Below are 27859 nucleotides of genomic sequence, written 5' to 3'. Positions count from 1 at the left end.
GCACGTGTACGAGCTTGAGAACAGTGGCCTAGATTACATTGACTTGGTCATCCCTAACTATTACACACTGCCCTGCAGAAAAGACCTGCAAGAGAATATTACTATGTAAACTAAAAATCTTGATACCAACAACTTATTATCGGCTTTTTTCCTGATCTAACAGTTGGTCACAGAAGTCAAGTATGATAAAGGCTGCTGCCAGTTTTGTACATGTGTCTGACTCATACATCCTTCAAGTACATGCAAGGCTCAATAGTTTCACGAGTGTAGCTGCTCAGAATCCTTTAAGACACAGAAGAGATTGGGTTATGAGGAGAGCCCATCTGGGTAAGGACTTTATCCAACCACTGAAGGGGACCATGCAAATGTATCTCAATCCAGCAGGGTGTGCTTGTGACATCTTGCCGGTGATATTCTGCTCCCCAACCCTAAAAAAAAGAGAGAAGGTGACATTTTATTTATTTATTTATTTCTAGCCTGCATTCCTCCCCAAACCAGAGTAGGCCCAAGGCAGCTTAAAAAGAACAAAACGCACACAAGCCACGTCAACAACAGACAAAAACACCACAAAACTGACTCCAGCTGACGTTAACCATAAAGCTTTCTTTTAAAAAACCACACCTTGAACTCTTTTTAAAAACAGAAAGGGTGGCAATGTTCCTGACCTGCAGGGCAGGTTATGTCACATCTATGCAATTATTGGAGATGGACAGCCATTATCCACGCCTAAGTAATATCCAGATCAGACTACAGCAATATGCTCTCTGTGGGGCTATCTTTGAAGATCTTCTTATGAACTACAACTGGTTCAGAACATGGAAGCAAGATTAGTGACTGGAATATAGTGCTCAGTACATTTTTTGCCAGTGTTAACCACTCTACTAGCTTCCAGTTTGTTTCCAACCAAAACTGCCCATGAGAGACATCAGCTGAAGCAGCGAAGCCTCCCAAGGACCACATCAAAGTATTCTGATTCCTCACTAACATCCAAGCCTTTCAGCAATGCCACTAAAAGATGTAGTTTCTGCTTGGCGCTCCAGTATTCCTGCCTTTAACACAAGAAAGAATGTCAAAAATAAAAAATACACCACCTTTTAAACTTCTTAAGGTTTTTGAATGCCAATACTTCGTACTGTGAACCACCTTGGAATTTAGTGGTAGAAAGGTTGGGGACAAAATACTCTATTCAAATTGTTGTCTTTGATCAATAAAGCCTGAATTTCAGAGGCCCTTCTCTGGGGTGATTCCTTTGGACAGACTTTTGGGGACCTCTCATTTGTTTTTTCAGGAAGTTCTTTTGCCTGAATTTTACCTGTAAAAGACACTTTTACCCACAATTTTACCCACTTTTACCCACTCCAAGGCCTGCTAATGGAAAGGCCAGAAATAAAGCACAGTCAACTGAAGCCACTCATTTGTTCCTTTTCACATAGCTTAGGAGGACACCTACATGAAGAAGCCTCACTTACTTTAACAAAGCTCATACGGATAGTGCACATCTTTGTGAGTTCGTACACTGTTTCAAAGCCGTGGTTCACTGACTGAGCCAGAAGCTGAGCAAACTCTTGATTGTTGAAGATTTTCAAACTGCAGCCGCTCGGAATTTTACAAACCGTGGTTGGGTGGAAGCCATGGTGGTAATTGCAGTTTCGACTTTGCACAAAAATACTACTGTCGCTAAGGCACTCAGCATAAACTTCTCCACCAACATAATACAGGTGAACTCCTACAGAAGATAGAAGATTTGTTAGCCTTCTAATGAAATGAAGTAACTTGGGGGGGGGGTGAGAAGAAAAAAAGAGTTCAAATCAGTAACGAACAAGTGGCCATACTTCCGGTGCAATATGCTAAAGTGGAAAGTCCCATCTTCCCAGCAGTGAAGCATAAACACCATTATACCTGAACTAATCAGGGGATGAGATGTTACCTGTTCAAGAAGTAATCTGTATATGAGCCATTTATGCACAAGCTGCAGTTTTAGATATCTATATACAATGTTAGGTTTGAAGAATTTTCATTGTTAAAATGTCTCTCTTTTGGGAATGCAAATGTTTTGGATAGATTTCTGCATCTGCATCTGATAGATTTCTGCACCTATGGAAGCCAAGAGGGCAGGAGCCACATCTGCACATTAGCCTATTTGGCCAAAATACCTACTGGGTGGGGCCGAGGAAAACATATACAGAGCAGTTTCTTCCTTCTATAGCCCAATTTCTCAGCTCCACCTTAAATCTTCTGAGACAGTACTGAAGAACTTGTTTGGAATTGTTAAATGAGCACCACATTTATTCCGAGAACCAGAACAACGAAGCAACCCACAATAACTCTATTTAAAATAAAGAAGTGTTTGTGCAAGGAAAGCAAACATATTGCATCTCTAAATGCTGTATGTATTACATGGTGCTACCAACTGAACTAAGAAAGGGAAGTACGCATTTTTTTGTTTGGCTGCTACCTGCCCCTAATAATTTTTGCCCAGAAATGAAATTTGGTTTGCAGTCCACAATACAGACCAGATCTCAAATCATAACCAACTAGTAGCTCATATTTGTGAGAAATTGAATTTCTACTAGATACAGATTCTGTCTACTGAAAGATCTTAGTGCCTTGAAAGCACCACCTGTAGATGTTCCCTTTTTATTTTGTATACACACCAAGGAAATGAACTGTTCTTTGCAGTCAAAATTTCTATCATAACCTGGAAATAGGTGTCCTTCCTTACTCATAAAAATAAAATTGTCCTACTGGGTGAGACATTGGTTTCATGGGAAGCAACTTTGGTTTTCAAAGAGAGACGTTTTAAAAATTGAATCAGCCAGGAAACTTCTGAACACCAAGATAGTAGCTAAACCTTTTACCCATCTCCATAATATGAAGAATACATGTAATCCTGAAAGCTAAACAACTGCCAGCAACTTATATTTTTTAATATAGGGACCAGCACATCATTAAGTTCACGGCTCTGGCTAATCAGATGAAACACCCTTGTGCCTATTCCAGATTTCAGTATTTTTTTAAAAATCTTGGATCAAGTGAATAGCATTTTCTAGTTGCAACTAAGGCAGCAGGAGATTCCAACTCTTCTCCTTCAGAAAAGGATGAGGGAAGCTTCCTGCTATTTTCTAAGCTACATTTATATTCCTGTAATGATATTAAGGCCAATAATTAATTTAAACCCAAATGTTTTCAGTCTACTTCCTGGATCATAAATGAATCCTTTCCAAGAATACGTTGAGATACCACTCAGTTTGAAGTTCACAGTGAGCCATGCTCCTAACTAGGGAGCCAGCGTGGTGTAGTGGTTAAGAGCGGTGGTTTGGAGTGGTGGTTTGGAGCGGTGGACTCTGATCTGGAGAACCGGGTTTGATTTCCCGCTCCTCCACTTGAGCGGTGGATGCTAATCTGGTGAACTGGATTTGTTTCTGCACTCCTACACATGAAGCCAGCTGGGTGACCTTGGGCTAGTCACACTCTCTCAGCCCCACCTACCTCATAGGGTGTCTGTTATGGGGAGGGGAAGGTGATTGTAACCCGGTTTGATTCTTCCTTAAGTGGTAGAGAAAGTCAGCATATAAAAACCAACTCTTTTTCTTCTTCTAGTGACCTAGTACTTGCAGCCAGAAACAGCAATTTATTGCAAAAGATAGAGAAGCACTCAGGTTGAGTGTTTCTCAATAAATGTAATGAACTGGCATCCCCTCCTCTTCCCCATTCAAATGTAAATGAAAGCAACAGTACCTTTGCCAATATGCCTTCTGGTGTTCTCAATGGTAGAATTCCGGTTAACATTAGAAAGGAGCCCTAGGCAAAACCTGTTCTTGTTGTTTGAAGGATCGGTGAAGCCATCCACCAAAACACTTGTAGAAGAGGCATGAAATGCTTCTCCAACACGATTGTTGAGCTCATAGTAGACAATAGAGCACCAGTGTTTTGGCTCTTCATAAGCCACTGCTTGAACATCTGCAAAGAATGAAAAACAGAACCAGTGACACTGGAATTAATAAGTTCCTGAGCTTTAAAGCTTTTATTTATTTATTTTCCACATGTAGGTTTTGGCTTCAGATCACTGAAGGAAAAAAACTGGCTATGCAGCTGCTAATTAGAAGTCCTTCTCCCACAATGTCCTTTTATATGGCATGTTTGATCCTCCTTGCATGAATCTAGTCAAGGCCCTAGAAGCCAGGAAAACAGAAAAAGGTGTGGCTAGTATCTGGGCAAACTGTGCAGATTCTCTGTACCTCATTGATTAAGCAGGTCCACGAAAAAGCCTAACTGGTAACCTGACAGAGTATATCAGCTTGACAGAACCAAGTCTCATCCAACTTAGAAAAGATTTCTTTGCTTGGCCACCCAAAGGCAATTATAGAACAGTAGCTGTTGCAAAGGACCAGAAAACTAGGCATGCTATAAATAAGCTATATCAGTTAAGTCAACTAGGGAGCCAACCCTATGCGCTAAAGGACTGCTTACAGAACAGGCCTTACCTATCTCCCCCTGCAGCCCACCGTGACCCCCAACTATAGGGGTTGAGGGACTTCCAGGAAGGCCAAAGAAGGGGGAAAGGGGGTCTAACAATAGGATGGGGAAGCCAGTGAAAACTGTCACCCTTCCCTGCAGAATGGCCATTTTGCAGGTGGGAGAACTCGAGACCTCATTCCATAGTTTAATGGATACATTGGCCATTTATGCTTGGTAGTTAGCAGCGTGTTCCAGGCTGAAGTGCCCCGCATATTATTTTTTTAGTTTTTCACGCTGAACTGTCATTCAGGAAGTGACTGAAGCCAGTGCATACTTGCTTCGCATTTCTTAAGAGCCCCTTTAACGCGACCTTTTGTGTTTGCTCCGCCCCCACCTCAAAGAATCCCCTCAAGGAAGCATGCAAAATCACAGCCGCTTATTAGCTATGCAAATGGCGGTTGCTAATGGAAGGAACAAAGGAGCAGGCAAGTGGGGTGTGTGGAATTTCTCCTTTTGCATCAGGACCATGAATAGGCATTTTAATGGTCGCATTTTTAAAAAGAGCTTTGAGCGAGCATCAAAACTGACTCTGCATAAATGGTCATCGTAAGTAGCAGTGGCTACTTACAAGACTTTTATAGAGACTTTTGTAAATGAATCCATCAAGAGTTGCCTAGCTTGACCAGGCTATAATGTCTATAGTCCAGCACTATTTTCTAACAGCAGTCAGCTGGATAACTGGGAAGCCACCAAGCTAGGTTTGATACTGATCTAAAACCTAATAGGAAATGGCAAAACAATTTCTAGACTTACCTTCTATCAAACAACCTGGTAAGGTCATTTATGCAACTAGCCATTTTAAAGCTCCTGTAGCAATGAATTTCACAAGTTCTTCCTGCTAGTCCTGAATTTGTCAGCTGTGAAACTGATGGCTATTTAAGTTCTAAAGACAACTATCCCCCCGCCCCAATTTGTGGTCTGTCTATTTTCAGGGAGACAGAAACATATAACACTGAGTCTCTAAACAGCAAATAGCAAGCATCCAAAAATGGGAGGGAATGATAACCATGATAAGGAAAAACAGTTTATCCATGTAAGGTCACCTTTTTATTTTCAGTTAGGCTATCAATTCTATTAAGGCAGTGGTCCTCAGCTTGGAGTAAAGTACTACTGAAGTAGATTTCATTTTTTAATGAACATTTAAGATGGTCATGAGTGGAAGCACGGGATGAGCTCCTCACAATGATTTTTCCTACATAATTTACAGAGGCGTTTTCATTAGCGGCTTCCATTTATTTAAATTACACCTCAAATGTTTCAAAACAAGAACATTAAAGCAAACAAGCTGCATTTCCAGCTAACAAAACTAAAACTTTGAGAGAGGAACCTCAGTGTGTAGTCTATACCCAGAGCCCCCGCCCCCCAGTGTGTCATTTTAGGCATCTATACCCAGTTCCAGTGCAAAAAGAGCGCCTGCATGCAGATGAGCATTGAGGGGTAACTTGGTTGTAACTTTCAGTGTATCTTCAAGGCAGCTGTTAAGTAATAAACTACAGATAAAGTAACAGCCTTATCTTTACCAGACAGCAGATAAATTAAATGGTAATCTTGAGAACAAACAGGAAAGTGTGAAATCAATGGAGTGATAAATGATGATCTTAAAAGAATATAAATCACAACTGAATAAAAAATGGATAAGTGTTTCTGTCTTTGCCTTTCCACACGGGCAGACTCTCTGATCAATTGGACTGTCTAAGAATCTGCCAAATAATTCGTTGAGAGATAAGGCATTGTGTCTGGCCAAGAAGAAAAGTTTTCAAAAGGTTGGAATAGTTAGGAATTTTAGATAGTCTGAAACACTGGAAAAGATGGAGTAATCTGTCCCCAGGAAGAGGGCGCACAGTTCCTTTTGGCATTACCACATAATTCACGATGGTCCCTATGTTCTAAATCTGTGAGTATCTTGTTCATTACTAGAGGAAAGCTGGAGGGAAAACTTGGGTAGGAAATCTGTAAGCTAGAAAGTCTTTCATCTACTCTCTTTGTCCAAGAAGTCACAAAAGGGTCAAGCTCATTCCATTTTGAAAGACCAGGAAGAAAATCCTGATCTAATGGGGAAAATCTGAATTTCACCACAGCTTTCCACACTAGCAGGGAGATGGAACCAAGGCCAGCCCCTAAAAATAAGTTGGAGTTTGAAATACAATTGGTCGTTTGAAAGACGGCACATAAGAATTTTGATTGTAAAGATTCAATTTTAGAAGAAGGTGCAGGAAACCAGATTGATGCTCCATAGAGCAAAGATGATCTAATTTTTGCTTTATAGACCTCTAGAGAGCAAAAAGAATAAATTGGCCTCCTGAATGATAAAAAAAACCTCATAGTTGAAGCTAAACATACTTTAGTAGACTCAAGAAGACGGAAATAATGACATCTCCACTTATTGGAAGAGGCAAAGTAAAAGCCTAAGTAATTGAAGTGCAACACTTGCTACTATCCAAGACCCAGTAGTTTACTTATTGTCGTTGAGGTATATTTCTGAAAACACATAATTTTTGATTTAGCATAGGTAGTAGTAAGCAGATTGTCATGGAGTATGAGGCAAAAGCTTGGAGAGGACATATTAATCCCATCCTCAAGTAGGAAAGAAGGGCTGCATCATCTGCATAAAGTAGAATTGGTATTGAGTGAGTAGCCAAACTAGGAAGTGGTTAGCTTGCAATTTATTAGGTAAGTCATATAAATAGAGATTAAATAGATCTGGGGCCAGAAGACATCCCTGTCTAACTCCTTTTGTGACCTGGACCGGATTTGAGACATGTCCGGTTATGGGACATTTCACTCTCATGGAAGTTGAAGTGCGTAAGGAACAATCAATTGTAATAGTTGTTTGGGAATTCCCAACTGATTTAGTTTATTCCAAAAAGCCTTGTGCAGGAGATATTATCAAAGGCTGCCTTAAGATCCATAAAAACAGTAAACAATTTCCCCTTAGGATATGATGAATATTGGTCAGTGAGAAAGGCATCTACAGACAATGCATTTCTATCCTCAGCATTTTGCATCACTTTGTGTTAGCCATAACTTTCAGGAAAGATATAATCTGCAAAGTGATGTAGCTCTTCAAGTTGTACGCTTATGATTCATACCCACTTCTGTACACTAGGAATTCCCCACCTGTGTTGCCCTCTCTAAATATTTTGATAAAATGAAACAGCAATGCTCCTAAGCAGTGAGATCAAGAGGAGTGAGCAGGGATATTCCATCCTAGGCTATGTCTTTAGGTCACAGGATGGTACAAGAGCCAGCACGGTGCTGCGGTTCCAGTGTTAGAACCAAATTCAAATCCACACCCTGTCATGGAAGCTTGCAGGGTGACCTTGGGCCAGTTACACTCTCAGCCTAACCAACATCACAGGGTTGCTGTTGTGAGGATAAAATGGAGGAAAGGAAAAACAATATTGTACTCTACTTTGCATCCCCTTTAGGAGAAGAGTGGGCTATAAATGATTACAAGCAAGTTCACTGAAGTCAGAATTTCTGTATTCCCACCTTCTGCTAGAGGAGCTCTCACTACATTGCATTAAATGGCAAAAACATAGGTATCCCCCCCCCGAATAAAGTTATCTCCAGGCCTAGAAGATGCTTCTGTATCCCATTAGTTGTTTCCTTCCAAGAGCGCTACCCCCTTTCTAATAACTATGACCACACAGAAATGAATGGTGCTTAAACAAAAGGCTGCAATAAGAATTTACTTATACGATCCAGTGTAAAGAAGAAATGGCAACTTATGACAAGTCATGAGTATCATTTTAGCCACAGGAAACAGACTGAAGATTAGATTAAAGCCCACATTGAATTAAGGAGGAGGGGAGAAACCCCAAAACACACTGTTTGTCCAAGTCCAGTTCACTAACTCTCAGCTACATGCCAAGAAGTGCTGATGCAAACAAGCCACAGCATTTTTTAATCCTTTCAAGTCACTGTAAGGCAGCCTGTAATTGTTAGTTAGTGGGTGCACATTCACACCAAGATGCCAGTCACTATTAAAGCTACAGCTCTGCCCTAGTTCTCAAACTCAGGAAGAAATCCTGCCAGCTGGCCATTCCTGGAGAGTGAAATCATCTCTCTCTCTCACACACAGATTTCATACTAACTTCCTCACATTTGCCTTAAGTCATGCAGAGCAGGTGCGTTCCGTCTCTCCATTCCCAGCAGGAGCCAACAATAGGAGTTACCCAACTTCACTGACAGGATGCAGCTTGTTAAATCAAATCTCTTAAGACTAACAAATCTCCACAAAGAACAGGCCTCTTAAAAGGTTTGCAGCAGAGCGTTTGAGCCCGCACCAGCTCCCAGCGCCCTTCCTCAACATGAACTGCAGCAGACCTTGGGGGATGGCTATTAAACAAAGGAAGTGGCTGCACATAACAGGTAGAGAGGTAGGGTAGAGAAATGAGCTCACAGAATTAAGGGAAACAGGTGGCAGGTAAACAATGTGAGTGTAAGGAGATCGACGTACTTTTGTCTTCTTCTTTTTTAAATAGAGAGGCAGGGTATTAAACCAAGGAGGGGAAAAGAAGAATTAGATACTTAAAGAGTTAACAGATCCAGATGGAGTTTCTGTCATGTTTAATGTTACATGTTTATTGTTGCACAGTGACTGGCAGGCCGTTACATCTTTCCCCACTTCTGTAATCCTACCTGTAACTCAAGTGCCCGGCACACAATCCATCCCCTGCCTCCAGCTGAAATGCCCAACACAAAGTCTAATGGGCGGACACCAAGGAGGCTGCCATTGCAAGCATAGAGGTGGGTAAATACTGCAAGAACTGATATGTCTGGTAGCAACACCGCTTGTAAAGTAACAGAAGCCCTGCTGAACACAGGCAGCTGCCTTATACCAAGTTAGATCACTGGTCTATCAAGGTCCATGATTGCCTGATTGCCAGTGGCTCTCTCAAGGTCTCGAGCTGAGGTCTTTCACATCACCTACTACCCGATCCTTTTAGCTAAAAATTGGAACTGGAACCCTTCTGCATGCAAAGCAGATGCTCCACCTCCAAGCTACAGCCCTTCCCTTGTGTTGTTCAAGATCTGGCAACCTTACTTGCAGCTGTATCTGGTGTGACTGTGGCCCAGCTCATATAGGGCACGGGACAACACTGTGCTGGGAGATCGTCATGACACTATACACACACAGTCAACCCATGCAATCTGGAGCAAATTCAAGAGTAACCCAACAAGGAGGACACTGTTAAATGCAAACTTTCACACACACCAATTTGTTGCATCCAGAAGTTCTCCTTCCCTGGAGGTTTTTAAGAAGAGGCTAGATGGCCATCTGTCAGCAATGCTGACTCTATGACTTTAGGCAGATCATGAGAGGGAGGGCACCTTGGCCATCTGTTGGGCATGAAGTATGGGCCACTGGGGGTGGGGTGGGGAAGTAGTTTGGGATTTCCTGCATTGTGCAGGGGTTGGACTAGATGACCCTGGTGGTCCCTTCCAACTCTATGATTCTATGAATCCTTAAACAGTGATGCATTAAGAAAAGCCATCCCTTTTAGTTCTAGGCATACTACTATGTAATGCAGAACATACAGGACAAAGACACAGAGCATTTGCAAAAATAAAAGACATGCAGGAGTCTGCAGAGATAAGCATAAACACTGATAAATCTGCTTTCTGCTTTTGTCAGCTGCAAGGACTACCTCCAACAAACAGATCAGCGAAGCCACCAAAAGATTGTGTTTATCAACTGTAATCCTGGTTCAAAAGAAGAATAGGTTACATTACTGAGGTTATGATCTGCCTTTGTTTTCCCACATACTTTTAAGGTATAAACTCAGTTCAACAACAGCTAAGTTATCTAGGTGGCTGCGTATCTAAGCCTTTTGAACAAGTGGGAGGATACAGGCAAGACACCCTCTGAATGCCGGTCTCCAAATCCCCAATTTGTTTTGTCGGCATCGTTTTTAAATTCTCCACCGAAATGATGCTGTTTGGATGCATTTAGTACTAAGCAAGAAATATGAACAATTCCTATCAGACTGAACAATTTTACCTCCTCTGTTTACTTCTAGAGGAATTGGCGGTGCCATCATATTGGTGTCCATTGGCTGTGAACCGTCCTGTGTCATCTGATCTTCTGGAGGCAGGTAAGCAGGAGGGGGTGTATCAGCTGAGAACACAACAGATAAATTACTTCACCCTTCACTTTGTACATTCACGTTAACTGGAAATGGTGAACTGGATTAGTATAGTATTATTCTTGCTCTCTTGTATGTTTTCCTAACTCAGGGCACAGGTAAGTGTCTTCAGCCCTGTCAAACAGAGCCAGGACTCCTTCCTGAACCAACACACTGCTGTACAATTGTTATGGGTGACAATCATCTTCCTTTTGTCACTCAGATTCAGTTTCTGGAACTTCCTGAATGAAAATACCATTCTAAAATGCAACAGAAACAGCAAGAGGAAAGAAGAATACCCCCCACAGCTCCACCCCAAACCAAGTTATGACCCAACAGCCACCACTCAGGACTTCAACTTCAATGGCACCCTGTAACATATTCTACACGGGAATGCCCTCACAACTCTGGAATTTGATGATCTACTTTCTAAGGAGCAGGTGGCCAGCAGCATATTGCTCCCCATGTCCCAGCATATGTACCGGCTTCCCATCATACATGTGGCACGATCAGAGAAGATGGTTTTGATTAAGCATGAAACAGCTTGGCTACGACCCAGCCAAGAAAATGCCCCATCCCTCTATGTTTTCAGAAGCAGTCCACCATACAATGGTCTTACTGAAGTGAAGGTGGATCAAAAGTGGTTTAATGAATAAAAACTGCAGAGGTTGCACAGTTTCAGAATGCTCCCCTGGGGAGACTGGACAATGCGTGAGCACCTACTTGAGGGTCGTGTCTCCCAACCAGACTCCTCCTCTAGCATATATTATGTGGGATACATTAAACAAGTCAGTCTCCCAACCAGACCCCTGCTCTAGAATGTATTATGTGGGATAAATTAAACTCATTCAGAAGCTAGAAATGCAAAGGCCCAGAAAAAGGAGTGTGTGCAGAATAGTTGGTTTCCAGGCTTGGGGGGTTTTGGGGAAAGGGAGTTCCCCCCCCCCCCACAGGCCTTCAAATTTCTATCAAAGCCTGAAACAACACTGACAATAAAACTTTTAACGCACAACTCCAAATGTTTACTGAACGAAACACTGCAGCCATTACACTATTGTCCCAAAGAACCCACTATAAAAAGTTTTGTTTGCAAGGTTGACACAAAGCGTGGTTATATTTCACCACCACAAAAGGCTTGTAAAGACCCAGATTCAACCTAGGGTTGCCAACCTCCAGGTACTAGCTGGGGATCTCCTGCTGTTACAACTGATCTCCAGCCGACAGAGATCAGTTCACCTGCAGAAAATGGCTGCTTTGGCAATTGGACTCCCTTCCCTATTGAAGTCCCTTCCCTCCCCAAACCCCACCCTCCTCAGGCTCCACCTCAAAAACCTCCCACCGGTTGCAAAGTGGGACCTGGCAACCTTAATTCAATTACTGGCACATATGCCAACACATAATCATCAATTTTTCCAGCTGCTGCCTCAAGGTTTTGAACCTGGCCCAAACTGGCTGCCCTGGGACTGTGGGCCTCTCTGAGCATCCTTACCTGGCATCTGAAAGGGACTTCCTGGGTCTGAACTGGCAGGTGAGTGAGGATAGGTGCCACTGCTGCTCCCAGGGGAATTTGGGTAGCTGCTGTTGGGTGAATGAGGGAACGGGTGACTGTTGGGTTGCTGGAAGGAATCTGGGTAAGTCGCGTTGAGTGGCATGTGAGGTTCATTTTGCCCCAAGTTGCGAAACTGAGCCAGGAGACTGTGCTGAGGGTTGTATTCGCTGTGTCTTGGAACAAGCACTGGAGGAAGAACTAGAAAGAAAGAAGACAAAGGGGAAACAAAGATTGAAGACTTCACTGCCAAGGCCCCATCTGCAGAACAGAGGCAAAGTTGTCCTGTACGTGTGTAAATGAGGCCATCACCTTCTGGAAACAAGAGGGTCTAAGCAAGAACTCTTCCTTGGATCCAATTACTACATAACTTAAATTCATAGTGGACACACAGACTGCCAGATTCCCAAAGTCAGGAGCTCAGTTTTCATGGCAGCTGGGGGACGGGGGGGGGGGGGAGGTGGGTCTGTAGTGGGGGTGAGAAAGGGAACTTGCTGGGTGTCCATTTTAATCAGACAACACAGGCCAGTATTTTCTAAAGTAACACTGAACATTTGCCCTTTTTATGCATTTGGTGCCTCGCTAACTACATAATGGTTTGTAACCGAAAACCTTGCTAATGAAGACATTCTTCTGAAGACAATGATAATAGTATGCAGGCTGTGAAAAGAGCTAGGAGACAACAGCTGAAAGTTTATTTTTAGCTTAAGCAATGTGCTAAAGGTTAATATTAAAACATTACTCATTTTAACTCAGCGCCTGTTTGCTTTATTCGTGGAAGGCGTTCAAGCAAAATGCACTACTTTGCTCAGGCGAGCACACAAGCAGCACGTTACACCGTGGGGACACTACAGACTCACAGCGCAGGGCTTGCTTGACCCTATCCTGGAGTCTCTACACGCCTGAGACAATCACATCATTAAAATAAACCACACACACACACAAAAAATAAGCAACAAAAGGTTTGGAAACCCAAGAGTCACACAGCCCCATCTTCCCTTGGAAGCCAGGCCTATAGTTGAGGGCAGCCGCAGGTATCATCTTCTGCTGGCCTCCGTATCCCCCCCCCACACCTCTATGTTACTTTTTTTAATTGGGGGGGCAACCTGCTGCTTATTCCAGACACTATGGGTTAAATTACGTGCCATCTGGAGCTTGTAAGGTTTTAATTGGGTTTTATTGTTCCATTTTAGAATTATTATGAATTTTATTGTTGATCATTGATGTGTCCTGGTTGATGTTACCCCGCCCTGAGCCTGGTCTTGGCCAGGGAGGGCGGGTTATAAATTGAATAAATAAATAAATAGGTTCCACTGACATCAGTAGGCCTTACTTCCAGGTGTGCAGTTGATCAGTAACCACTTCCATATCTCTCTGCCTGCTGCTGGAATACATCTGTCACAAAACCCTATTTGTGGCGCCGTCGTGTAAAAAAAAAGGGGGGGGTCTCAAGCTTCCCCCCTTTTGCAGCGTAGGAGGTGCAGCAGCACAGCTACACCGTAAAAGCATCATCGGAAGCTTCTCCGGCAACGCAAGGACAGGGAGGGCCACAGAGTGGGAGCCTCCCACACGTCCTAGAGCTTCTGATGTCCCTTCTGGGTTGTGGGAAGGAGCCGTGCCAGAGCCGCCTCCTCAGCACAAACATCAAAACAGGAGAAGGAGTGGAGTCAGGCTGACCTTCAGATGCATTTTTGACGTTTACAGATTTGCTAGATGGAGAACACATTTATCTGCATGTCAAGCACAAATCGCCCAAGGAACAGCTCAGGACTGCATTTCCCCCCCTCCACTCAAAGCCACCCTGCTTAGTAGTTTTCGCTGAGATAATAAGTTTGCCAGGAGCCATCCGCCGAGCTTCATGGATGTCCAGCAACAGGAAGCTGGATTTCTGCAACGGCAACAACATCCCAATTATTTATTTTCCAACATGGGGGGTGGGGGGAAGGAGGCGCTTCAACGACCCATTTGTTTAAAATCTCTTCCTTTTCTTGCCCATATTGTCAAGGCCTTAATGTTGTACCCTCTCGTTTCCTCCGAAGACACCAAGCCCCAAATAGCTCACACGCCCAGATTTCTGAAACAAATCCGATCTTTCCCACCCTCTCTCATATTTAAACAATGGCATATAAAACACTGTTGCATGCCATGTAATTTATTGTCTCCAACCCCCTCCCCCCCAGAACAGCTGGAAGAGACACTTCAATATGCCTTCAGCAATCCGAAAGCGGATACACTAATCAGATTTTCCAAGGGCATGTAAGCAATGGATTTTCCAAGCAGACAAAAGGGCAGGGGGAAGAGGAGAAGGCGTCACTTTTAGTTCAAACTTTTCCTTAACAGCTCATACACATCATGCCACTAATCTGAAGCTCCCCTACATTGCTCAGCAGTGCAGAGCTGTACATCTGGAATTTTTCTTTCCATTTGGCTGGGAAGAGCCTCTTATGGAGTACTATGAAGGGTATGTTTAGGAACAGAGGACCAGCACTCGCTTAAACACCCATAACCGCCAAGAGGCCCCTCAACATGGATGCGCCCTAACAGTTTCACATTACCCCTATTACCAGTTAAACGGGAAGCTGCTGGCTGTCCTTCCATGCTTCCAACCTAGTGAGTGGGAATTCTTCCCGAGCCAGTCTCGAGCAGTACTGAAAGGATGGTTCTACCAGGCATAGCATCCCTCATTACAGTGCTGAAAACCCCTGTGTTAATTCTCCTGTGTAATTATTTCAAGCCCATCTTCTGGGCTTGGAGTCGGGGGGCGGGGAAGCTAGTTGTGAAGTTCTTGCCTTGTGCAGGGGGTTGGACCAGATTACCCTGGATGTCCCTTCCAACTCTGTGTTTCTACTATTCTAAAAGGTGCAAGAGCCCCTCTGATGATTTGGGTCCTATAATGCCATCCTTAGGAGATGCTCTAAAACTCTCAGAGCTTCCAATGAAAACCCTGCCTTTAGCTGGGCAAGTAATTATTCAGCCTATTTTAAAAAAATATCGTAGTTAGATCAAGTTAGACATGTCAACTGCATAAAATAAATTGCTAAGATTCGACACACCAGGGGAGGAGGTTGATCTCAGAGGCGGCTGCCAGCCCAAGGGAAGAGGCGTAATTGAAGAGACAGCAGGACACTTGTGCTGTGTTGAGCCAAGAGCACCTGTTGCTACAAAATAATCAAGAGGCACAGCTCTTTGTGCTGTGGAAAAGCTGCAAGGCATTGAAGGATACAGCTGTACAGATAAGAAATCCTTCCCTTTCTTGCACTGAAGGGAGTATTCTCCTTCGTTAGGAGTGGGCACCGCAATTTAATAAAGATGCAGACAAGCTGGAACGTGTCCAGAGCAGGGCAACAAAGATGGTGAGGGGTCTAGAGACCAAGTCCTATGACCAAAGGCTGAAGGAGCTGGGTATGTTTAGCCTGAAGAGAAGAAGACTGAGAGAGGATATGATAACCATGTTCAAGTACTTGAGGGGCTGTCATATAGAGGAGGGTGCCGAGTTGTTTTCTGTTGCTCCAGAAGGTCAGACCAGAACCAACGGGTTGAAATTAAATCAAGAGTTTCTGTCTAGACATTAGGAAGAATTTTCTGACAGTTAGAGTGGTTCCTCAGTGGAACAGGCTTCCTCGGGAGGTGGTAAGCTCTCCCTCCCTGGAAGTTTAAAAGAAGAGGCTAGATGGCCATCTGTCAGCAATGCTGATTCTATGACCTTAGGCAGATCATGAGAGGGAGGGCACCTTGGCCATCTTCTGGGCATGGAGTAGGGGTCACTGGGGTTGTGGCGGGGAGGTAGTTTGGAATTTCCTGCATTGTGCCAGGGGTTGTACAAGATGACCCTGGTGGTCCCTTCCAACTGTATGTTTCTATGAGTAAATATCTACTCTGGAAATGGATAGCATCTCTCTGAATCTCTGCTGGTCACATCTGCCTGTTTGTTCTAGTGAAGATTATACACCAAGCATTTGGGGGGGGGGCACAATTCTATGGCCAGACATCTCGAACTTCCAACATGCTGACATCAAATGCTAGTGGCTATCCTACCTCATTCACTCCATGGGGAGGGGCCATGGCTCAGTGGCAGGGCATCTGCTTGGCATCCAGAGGGTCCCTGGTTCAATCCCTGGCATCTACAGTTAAAAGGATCAGGTAGTGGGTGATGTGAAAGACCTCTGCCTGGAACCCTGCCAGTCTGAGTAGATAATACTAACAAAACGGCTGCCACAGAAGGTGGAGCCAGCCGCAAAATGGTTGCCATAGCTTAACTTCAGTAATATGGTGAAAATCCTTGTGCTGTGGTGGCAGCTGCTACCAAGGCAACAATTTTTTTAAAATCTGCACAGCTAATCAAATCTCCAGTACTCAACCAGAAGCCTTGCTGAGCAAAAGCTCTATCTGGCCCCACACACTTCCTAAAAAGACTCGGTGGGCGCCAGAAACGATGTTGGTGGGTGTTACGGTGCCCACAGGCACCACGTTGGGGACCCCTTGTTATACAGTCTGCTTATCTATAATTGTCAGGGTTGTTGTGCTGCAAGCTAATCATGTTAAGTGGGCTAAGTGTGGACAAAGTCCAGTGTTTTTACACAGTTTGTACATGCTGTATTTGCCTTCTTTGCTAACATTATTAGCAAATTATTAGCATATATATATTTAAATTTGAATCAGAATTCCCCCCCCCCCAAAAAAACCCACATCACTGCAAGTAACAGGCCCAGGCAAATTATAAAAGGAGCCCACACTATCTTAAACTACCTATAACACACTTCAAAAGCAGTACAGTCAAAGATTTGGACCATTTGCTTTGTTACGCTTGTGACTTGAAATCCAATGATGTTTCTGAGTAGCTATCAAGCCAAGCCTTCCAGACAAACCGTCCAAGGAGACAACCCAAGTTGTGTTTGATTGTGGTTCTCCGCTGCAGCAGAGGCAGCTGGCATCACACAGGGGCAGACCTCACACCTTAGCATTGTTAAGCTACATTCCAATCCTCATACTAGCGCTAGCACAGTAACAACATTTACAGAAGTAATTTCAGTTCTCACCCACTCTTCAAAGCAAGTTTCAAATTGCCATAAAGTTTTAGCAACAACTGGATCACATTTCTTATCCCCCATCTAAGCAGCCCCGGGCTCCTTGCAGGTGTTAAGACAGGGCAGTGATAGCGGAGGGGCTTCTGGCAGAAAAGGAAAGAAAACTAAAGGAAAAGTTTGCATTAAATGGGCATGGACATGGAGCCAGTAACTCTAGGCTGGAAGGAGGGCACCGCTGTGAAAACTTCTAAATCCATGTTCTTTTCTCTCCTTGCTTCTTTCCAGTTTCCCTGAGACAAGCATTAGTAAGATATACTGTCATGGACAGGGCCCATTTTAATCCTTTTATTACAACATAACTATATTGCATCTTTGACAATACACTTACTTAAGATGCTCAAGTCAGTTTCTAGCAGAAAGCTTTATTGTCCTTCAACATATACTTAGAAGCAAGAGGTGGCATAATCAAGAGATTTAAGAGCAAAAACACATTATTTTGGGGACAAGAGTTTTAAAACCAGATTTTAAAAGAGAGGTCTGAGTTTGATACAGGAATGTTAAAACCTACCCATAATCTCTAAATTAAAAGCTATGTAAGAGAGACTCGTGAAGAAAAAATATCTATGTTAATATAAATGACATAATAACTCCCAAGACATGGCTTGGGGAAGGGGGAGAAGAGAACACACGACAGACCAACTTTGCTGAAGCTGAACAGGTCTGGATTTGGCCAATGCCTACATGGGAGACCTTCTAGCAACCTTATGAACGCCAACTTCATTAGAATTCTTTATGTGGATGTTACAGCACTATGCCCGGCTGCAATAAGGCCTGCTAGTAGTTAGCTCTCTACAAGAAGTAGCTGTCCCACCATGTAGGTGTATGTACACTGTTCATCTTACTCTGCTATTTCATCAGGACGGGTCTATGCCTACCTCAGCTGGACTGTTTACTTTTCAGTCATCTGTCCACTGCAATTGCCCTGATGGATGACATGCATCAGGAGATGGACGGGGAGTGACCCTGTTAATTCTCCTGGACCTCTTGAGAGCTTTTGATACCATCAGTAACGTTGCCAGGTCCCTATTCGCCAGCAGCGGGAGGTTTTTGGGGTGGAGCCTGAGGAGGGCAGGGTTTGGGGAGGGGAGGGACTTCAATCCCATAGAGTCCAATTGGCAAAGCAGCCATTTTCTCCAGGTGAGCTGATCTCTATTAGCTGGAGATCAGTTGTCATAGCAGGAGATCTCCAGCTAGTACCTGGAGGTTGACAACCCTAACCATCAACCTTGGTGTCCTTTGGGATGCCTTTTGGGGTTAGTACTGGGAGGCACTGCTCTGTGGGGGTGCTGGCTTTGCTATAAAGATAGAGGTTTCAGAATTTGGTGCTGGGGGGGCTGCGACTCTGCCCCTTGCCTTGGTCTCTAGCCTATGAGGATTTGCAAGGCTCTATCTTGTTGAAAAGCATGGAGGACATTTATGTAAAGCTACTGTGAGAAATGATCCAGAGATCTGGGCTGAGCTGCCACCAGTAGGTGGATGATACTGATACCCTATCACATTCTTCCAGTAAATCCCAGGGAGGCTGTGAAACCTGAATAGGTGCCTGGAGGCAGTTTTGGAATGACTGAGGGTTAACAAACTGAAACAATCGTGACAAAATGAAGGTGCTACTGTTAAGGGGAAGGTCTGACCCAGGAAATGGGTCATCTGTTCTGGACTGTGTTGCACCCCCATAAATGAGGAAGTCTGTAGCTTGATGGTGTTCCTGGACCAGGGCCTTCTGTTGGATAAACTGGTGGCATTGGTGGCCAGGGTGCCTTTCACCAGCTTCAGCTAGGGAGCCAGCTGTGGCCCTTCCGAGGGAGGGGGAGATCATGTCACTGTGGTGCATGCCCTGGTAACATCTGGATCAGATTACTGCAATGCACCCTATGTGGGGCTGCCCTTGCAGACTGTCCAGATGCAACAGCTGGTATAGAATGCTGGGGCCAGAATGTTCACTGGAGTGAGTCATAAGGACCACATCCCTCCCATCTTACTCCATCTACACTGGCTTCCCATTTGTTTCCAGGCCCAATGCAAAATGCTGGTCCTTTATGGCTTGAGGCCAAAATACCTTAGGGATTGCCTTCTCCTATATTACTCAACCTCTCAGGTCATCTTCAGAGGCCCTGCTTTAGGTACCCCTTACATCTGAGGTCAGGCAGGTAGCCACCCAAGAAAGGGCCTTCTCAGCTGCAGGATCAAAACTTTGGATCTCCCTCACCAGGGAGATTTGTCTGTCTCCCCCTATCAGTGTCTGCTGCCAGCAAGTAAAGACTCTTTTTTGTTCTGTTTGGCCCCCAGTAACTGTGATTGGCCTCCTCCCTGGTTTTGAGTGTTGTGTTTTTATTGCATTACTGTATATATACTTTACATTTTTAACATTGAAATGTTTTAATGTTTGATGTTCGCTGCCTTGAGGACCCCATTAGTGTAAAAGGTAAAATCTAACGTAACACACCTATTCTAGCTGCCATTTATACATACGTGTTACACAAATGCAGCACCATGAATCTTACAAGGCTTATGCCACATCCCACACAGGAGTAGCATTTTGCCCTGCGACTACCAGCTGCTGCTTTTGGAAAATTCTGGACACAGCCTTACCCTCGTGTTTAGATGGTAATAAATCCCACTTTATTCAACAGGTCTTATTTAGATGTGCATAGTAGGATGGAGGCTTAGTCTTCAAACAAGTGATGTTACTTGAGAGCATCAAACTGAACGTTTGTCTCTGAGGAGATAACTGGGTTGTTGATTACGCTTGCGAGTCACACAAAAGGCTTTAGCTGCAAGCCAGTATATTTCCCTTAAAAGTCTGCCTGCTTCTTCAGGAAATATCTGCATTTCAGAAATGCAATCATCTCTTGCCTTGGCAATTTAAAAATCAACCTACCAAACCATGTAAATCAGTCTGGACCAAAACAGGTAACCAGTAACTAATTCTTCTTGAATTAGGGATGCTCACCAAATATTTCAAAGCTACCAGTTTTAAAGCTGGCATCTTCCTTGGCCTACCATTCTTACTATCTCAGGTTCATATTCCTGCTCATCTTCTAATGTGATTTATGCCATCACATGCCAGCAATGCCCTTCCACAATCTACATTGGACAAACAGGTCAGTCTCTTAGACAAAGATTAAATGGACATAAGTCTGACATCAGAAACCATAATATTCAAAAACCAGTGGGTGAACATTTCAACCTTCCAGGACATTCTGTTGCAGATTTAAGAGTAGCAGTTCTCTTACAAAGGAATTTTAAAGGGAGATTGGAAAGAGAAACTGCTGAATTACAGTTGATATTCAAACTAAAGTCAATGCATTTACCTGGGCTGAATAAAGACCTTGCATTCATGGCCCATTACCAATGCTGATTTCTCCACACCCATCTCTCCCCTGGACATCACAGACTCTTTTGCATATCACACCTAATCCAATCAAGCCTGCTATTTACATTTACATACTGTTCCTCTACTTAAAGACCGATGGATTCACATTCTAGCTGTATCTGAAGAAGTGAGCTGTGGCTCACGAAAGCTCATACCCTACCAGAAAATATTTTTGTTAGTCTTTAAGGTGCTACTGGACTCTTGCCCTTTTTGACTACCATTCTTTGAAGAGGCACTTCCACTGGGGCAGTACAGGTATCTTTCTTGCCCTTTGTCTTCATTGCATCATCCTGTTTTTCTCCCACCAGGTCTATTACTGTCCAGGATTCTCTTCCAATAACAGTGCTGGCAGCGTAGGAGACTAGCACACAGCTGGCCAATTCTGCTCCCTCTGGTCTTTAAGTGCAGCCTTGCCCTCTGGTCAAACACAGACTAGGGAGCATTCAGCAGAATTCTTCCAGGTGCAGAAGCAGATGATGGAGTGTATATTAGCCAGGCTCCATACAGGAAGATTAGATAGCATTTGTTGTGAAGACATTCAACATTTTCTTCACCAACTTCCAATTCTACTAGGGTTTTAGCAGCTGCATCTTTTTTGAGGTGGGGGGAGAGGGGGAAGAATCCTAACCTCTTCACCAGATCTGAAAAGCCTGAGAGCTAGGCTGGTGTAGGGGAGCCAGCGTGGTGTAGAGCAGTGGACTTTGATCTGGAGAACTGGGTTTGATTCCCCACTCCTCCACATGAGCAGCAGAGGCTAATCTGGTGAACTGGATTTATTTCCCCACTCCTACACATGAAGCCAGCTGGGTGACCTTGGGCTAGTCACACTCTCTCAGCCCCACCTACTTCAAAGGGTGTCTGTTGTGGGGAAGGGAAGGTGATTGTAAGCCGGTTTGACTCTTTCTTAAGTGCTAGAGAAAGTCGGCATATAAAAACCAACTCTTCTTCTTGTACATTAGCGTAACAAAGGATCTAATCTTATCATATAGGACTGAGCTGAAGTGTAGCAGGGCAGTGGAAGAGTTAAGAAAAATAAGCTCTGAATATAAGCAAAGGCTGCTTACCTCAGAAATAATGTCACATGCTAGCCATCCTGACATCTTTGCACTCATCGCCATTCAGAGGTACATTAGCCTCCCACCTTGCAATGCTGTGGCCAATTAAGTACAATACAGCCTGTATTAAAAAAAAAAAGGCTCCCCTATGCCCATTGCCTTGCATACTACAGGAAAGACTGGTCAGGAAACAACCCAACAGTCCCCTAGCCCAACACAGTCTGCTATCAAAAGACACTAGGCATGAAGCATACAAACCATCTACTGAACATACCACTACAGGACAAGTTTTAAAAATCAAGAAAATGGAAATATCTTCACCACCCCTCACTGTCCCCCGAGTTAATTATTTAATTTGAAGGAAAAATCACTGTCACTCATTAAGTACAAACCATGCACTTAATACACTGGATTGGGGGGGGGGGCTGGAGAAAGACACTTTTGTCAAGATTTGCTGGCTTTTCTGTTTCAAAAAATGCTACTTGGCAATAGCATAGGTAGTTTTAAATTAAACTAGACTACTGCTGGGGAGCACCAAACAAACCTCTGTGCGTATCTCAGCAGAACACAACATTTCCTATTTTGTATTCTGCTTAACAGTTCAGCTACATAAGGCAGACCATGCTTCTCGTTAAAAAGCACTCAGACCAGGAATCACTTGTGTTATCCTCTTAGTAACCCAAAACTACAGTAGGCAGACACCAGTCCTTAAAGATGGCATCAGTGCCTGCCTTCCTATTGTTTTTGGAGGGGGCATGTACAAAAGTGTAACCGTGCACAAGATTATGTAAGGACATTAATGGACTTATCAACAAATGTATAGTGTCCAGATCACGCAAAGTGATGGTATCACTTTACTCTGCTCTGGTTAGACCTCACCTAAACTATTGTGTTCAGCTTTGGGCACCACCGTTTAAGGAGGATGTAGATAAGTTGGAACGTGTCCAGAGGAGGGCAAAGAAGATAGTGAGGGGGTCTGAGATCAAGTCCTATGAGGAAAGGTTGAAGGAGCTGGGTATGTTTAGCTTGGAGAGATGACTGAGAGGTGATATGATAATCATCTTCAAGTACTTGAAGGGCTGCCATATACAGGATGGTGCCAAGTTGTTTTCTGTTGCCCCAGAAGGTCAGACCAGAACAGGCTGAAATTAAATCAAATCAGTTTTGGACTAAACATTAGAAAGAACTTCCTCTAACAGTTAGAGCAGTTCCTCAGTACAATAGGCTTCCTCGGGAGGTGATGGGCTCTCCTTCTTTGGAGGTTTTTAAGCAAAGGCGAGATGACCATCTGACAGCAACGCTGATTCTGTGAACTTAGGCATATCGTGAGAGGGAAGGCAGGAAGGGTTATGTCAGTGCTTGGCTCTCATGGCCCTTTCTTACATGCCCAGGATAATGCTGGTCACCACTTTGGGGTCAGGAGGCAATTTTCCTCCAGGCCAGATTGTCCAGGGATCCTGGAATCCGCCCCCCCGCATCTTTCAGGCATGGAGCAGGGGTCACTGGGGGGGGGGGGCTGGGTAGGTGTGAATTTCCTGCACTGTGCAGGGGGGTTTGACTAGATGACCCTGGAGTCCCTTCCAACTCCATGATTCTATGACTAAGAAGGGTGCAATTCTGCTAAGGGCCCCACTGTTATCAAGCTATCCATCCCACTGTAGTCAAAATGTGATGTTCAAGTAAGCCAGAAATGAGCCATGACTGCTACATGTCTGAAGACATGATCAGCCAAGTATTCTGGAATTCCAAATTGATAGAATGCCAAGTTTTTAAAAACTGAGGGTATTACTACTAGTAATTTATCATATTTTAGATTTTATTTAAGGACACTCCCTACTTTTGCATTGAACAAAACTGGCCCTCAAGACAGTGTGTGTATAATTATTAGCACAAACACTAAATTAAAAAAAACACCCAGAACAGCAGCATTAAAACATGATAACAATAACTGAAAGAAACATATTGGTTTATTGCTTCATTCAACGGCCCACTTTGCAGTTTAAAACTTGTTGCGTCCTTTGTGAAAGAAACATCCTCCAACACACGGATAAGAGTCTGGGTGGAATGTAGAAATCTTTACTGTTGCATCTTGTTTCACTACCTGGGTTTTCGCATGTGCAAAACCTACGCCTTCGCCAGCACTTTCTAGTGGTTCCATCTTCTAAGGTGGAGGGAACAGCTGCGGTTAAGTTGTCAACTTTCATTACAGTGGTCCCGGCACTATGACTGGGTTGCCCCAGAAGGCAGGAGGATGTCTACCCAACTTCCCAACTTCCCATATACACTGATGGGATCTGTGCTGGCAATGACAGACCAAGAAAGGGATCTTGGGGTGGTAGTAGATAGCTCAATGAAGATGTCAACCCAGTGTGCAGCTGCTGTAAAAAAGGCAAATTCCATGCTGGCCATAATTAGACGAGGAATAGAGAATAAAACTGCTGATATCATACCGCCCTTGTACAAATCTATGGTGAGACCACACTTGGAATACTGTGTACAGTTCTGGTCACCACACCTAAAAAAGGATATTACAGAGCTTGAGAAGGTGCAGAAAAGAGCAACCAAAATGATTAAGGGACTAGAGCAACTGTCCTATGGGGAGCGGTTAGGACGCTTAGGGCTGTTTAGCTTGGAAAGAAGGCGGCTAAGGGGAGACATGGTAGAGGTCTATAAAATTATGCATGGTTTGGAGAGAGTGGACAGGGAGAAGTTTTTCTCCCTCTCCCATAATACTAGAACACGGGGTCATCTGCTAAAGCTGGAGAGCAAGAGATTCAAAACAGACAAAAGGAAATATTTTTTCACACAACGCATAGTTAAATTGTGGAACTCCCTGCCCCAGGATGTGGTGATGGCTGCCAGCTTGGAGGGCTTTAAGAGGGGAGTGGACATATTCATGGAGGAGAGGGGTATTCATGGCTATTAGTTAGAATGGATACTGGTCATGCTGCATACCTATTATCTCTAGTATCAAAGGAGTATGCCTATTATTTTGGGTGTGGTAGAACACAGGCAGGATGGTGCTGCTGCAATCGTCTTGTTTGTGGCTTCCTAGAGGTACCTGGTTGACCACTGTGTGAACAGACTGCTGGACTTGATGGGCCTTGGTCTGATCCAGCAGGGCTTTCTTATGTTCTTATGTACCCTTTCTGCTTTCGGAAGGCATGCAAGGGCACGCTTTTTAAAAAGGTGATAAGTTAAAAGAAACCAGACGTATCATAAGGATGTACCTGACTGTATTTTAAATTTGAGTGTTGATGCAAGTAACCTTGGTCCCTCCTGGGGAGGAGCTGTTGAACCCAACAGGCAGTATTCCACCAAGTTTATTATTACTTGTTTAATTTTACCAGTTTACTAAGTTATTTCTGTTCAGTTCCAAGGTGCAAAAAAATAGTTTACTCTTCTTTGTACTTTAAGAACCCAACTGGAGAATATTTGTATTACTTTTTCAATTAAATTTAATTTTTAAAAACTGTGGATGCCTGGGAGGCAGTGGCTACAACCCTAAGCCCTAGCTGGAAACATGCAGCAGAGTTTCAAGTAAACATTTAGGAGGCATTTGTAAAAAATGAAAAATTAGTCCCATTTTGCAGGATGAAAGATGCCAAGTGATGACTGGGAAACCTTTGATATGTAACGTGAAGGCGACAGCTAGAATCCTGTTCCAGAACAAGGCAGAGAATGACTATGGTGCTCCCAACTGCATCACCACAATCGGAAAAACCATTCATCCCTTTTAGAAGAACCAGATAAGCAGAACATTCTTACATCAGATTCAAAAGGCATGTTTGACATTTATCCAAAGTCAGCAATCCACATTTGACAGTTTTTAAACTGCAACACAATTGTGTACCCAGCACGATGACAAATAGCTAACTGTAACCGATTATTCAGAGCCATTACAGACATGCCAACAGAAGGCACTTCTTTCCGACAATTGTGTCAGAGTGTTTGCCAGATGATGGAAAAGCTTCCTCCTCCGACCACCACATGTATGCAGTAGCCTACCCAGAAGTATGTGAACAAAGCCTGGATTCTCCCAGTTCTGAACTGCTCATTAAGTTACTTCTGCCTTTACTCCACAGCCAGCTATTCTCATGCTACATCCCACTTTTGACTAAAGGATTCTTGGACCCCGCTAAGGTGCTTTCCACATGGGGAGGGGGCTTGGGTGGTTCTCCTGCTACTGTATGGCTACTGATTAAGCACCGTGGCAACAGGGATCCCACATGGCAGGTTTCCCAGCAGTTTCCCTTCCCCATTCTCCCAGAAGTGGCTACCCTCTCTCCCCGGACCACCAGGGCTTCTGAAACTAAAAAAAAAAAAAGTACTAGACTACTGATACACAGCTGTAAACAAAAGGTGCAACAGGCTCTCTGAGAAAAGCGGAGAATTCAGAATCTGTACAATTATTATTGTTACAATAGCATAGTGCTATTCTAGTGTGATTATATGTACACACACACACACACACACACACACACACACACATATATATATATATAGAGAGAGAGAGAGCATGCACGAGAAAAAGAGCACTCTCCAGTGGTGGGGGGAGAAAAAGTATGCTGAATGGGGCAGGGTACATGGTTGCCATGTGGCCCAGAAAATCTGAATTTTCCCAGCCATCCAGGCTTTACTGAGATCTTTCCCAAAATTTTGGAGCACAGCAGGTTTGAGGAAGATCAGAGAAAAGCTGGGGAAACCCTAGTACTACAATGTTGTGTGGAAGCAGAAACCTCCCGTTTCGCAACTGCGTTGAACCCAGACCAGATCATTCATGCAGAAATGGCCTAAAGCATTATTTTCTAGATCCTAAGTATGGATCATAGTAATCTTCCTCTTCGATTTTAAGGTAGAAGAATCAATTGCTCAGCTGTTCTACTGACTATCAAGCTTACATGGCAGGTTCCAAGGCTTTCATATACACCTCCTTCCTCCAAGAGTAGCATTTTCATTTTTACCTCATATCTTCCAACAGAGCACAGCTATGGAATCGATTCCCTCTACATCCTCCTATATTTTAAGCTAATAATACCTGTGTACTAAAATCTAGAACCATCTGAGCATAAGAATGATCTAGCCCTTGCTCCATACGAGACTTTAAACCAACTGTTTAGTTTTAGAGCGGGCTTCCCCAAAATGGGATAGGCAAGTACAGATGTTAAAAGCTCTCTGCAGAAAAACTGGCACATGAGCTTCAATGTGAGACATCGAGACACCAGTACAGATGCATGCCACTTCATGTCTCAGCAGAATGCACTGGTGAGGGTCATACACCACTGCATGTTTATTTTCACTTCCTCTCCCATACAAGTGCTCATTACTAACCAAATTAATTATTAAAAGGGAATTTTGTAGCATTCAATGCCCATGCAAGTTATATCCAATATGCACTCTTGACCATATTTGATACAGACCATGAAGTACAACAGTTTTTACCTTTCAAGTACCAGAGGTTTATCTGAATATTTGAGCAGACATAAGAGGAGTCAGCTATGGTCTTAACAGTTCAATAGCAGAACTAGGAAAAGCAAAACAAATTCTACCTATACACAACCAGCTTTATAGCCCACAGATCTAATTTCTTTAGCAGTCCTGTCGTCCTAAAAAATTATTGTAGCTCGGCTATTGGAAAAGATATGCATGGAAGTCAAAAGGAAAAATATATATAATGAAGGTACCTACCAGGACTTTCCACCCGCTTGTAATGATAGGGATTGATGCAGACTTCCTTCTGCTTTGAACCAAAGGGAAACTCACAGCATTCCAGCGGTTTAAGTTCATGATGGCTCTGCAGGTCTGGCCAGCGCCACACACGACAATAAATTACATGGGGTAGCCCCTTCCGATGAGAAACTTGAAGTCTGCCGTCTAATGAACGAGGAATTGTAACACAGTTGCTGGGCTGACCTGGAGAGCTTAATGCTTTCTCCAACTCTTCCATTGCTCCTTTTTTCTTCTTCAGTTTTTTAACTAAGGCATCGACAGCTTTCTCTGCCCATTTCTCCTCTTCATCCCCCTGCTTCCACCCCAGCAGCCTTTTAACAGCTGGACTCGTGAAGGAAAACAAGCTTGTCACATTCATGGCGACTTGTCAGAAAAGGTACTCCCACACAAGTTTTAAAGGGTAAATCCAACCGGTACTTGCA

The 27859-nt window shown here is 43.7% G+C and overlaps 1 protein-coding gene across 1 annotated transcript; it reads right to left on the bottom strand.

Moving 5' to 3' along the window:
• Positions 1-27859, bottom strand: SMAD1 (SMAD family member 1). The gene is made up of 6 exons (XM_056855488.1): positions 27396-27859; positions 12139-12396; positions 10526-10642; positions 3739-3960; positions 1470-1726; positions 1-428 (listed from the first exon to the last, which is right to left on the bottom strand). Exons 1-6 carry the CDS (start codon positions 27793-27795, stop codon positions 285-287), a joined length of 1398 nt encoding a protein of 465 aa, XP_056711466.1. The 5' UTR covers positions 27796-27859; the 3' UTR covers positions 1-284.

Source organism: Euleptes europaea, chromosome 9, assembly GCF_029931775.1.
Source record: "Euleptes europaea isolate rEulEur1 chromosome 9, rEulEur1.hap1, whole genome shotgun sequence".
Classification (NCBI taxonomy): domain Eukaryota; kingdom Metazoa; phylum Chordata; class Lepidosauria; order Squamata; family Sphaerodactylidae; genus Euleptes; species Euleptes europaea.
The sequence above is the reverse complement of the archived record's forward strand: the minus strand, read 5'-3'. Positions and strand labels throughout refer to the sequence as shown.

Bases quoted from the DNA above. Each gene is read 5' to 3' on its own strand.
- SMAD1 (XM_056855488.1), bottom strand. From the start codon at position 27,795: ATGAATGTGACAAGCTTGTTTTCCTTCACGAGTCCAGCTGTTAAAAGG. The intron at 12,397-27,395 runs GTAGGTACCTTC...CTTTCTTTCTAG, and splicing joins CAAGCGGGTGGAAAGTCCTG to TTCTTCCTCCAGTGCTTGTT. The intron at 10,643-12,138 runs GTAAGGATGCTC...TTGTGTTCTCAG, and splicing joins AAGTCCCTTTCAGATGCCAG to CTGATACACCCCCTCCTGCT.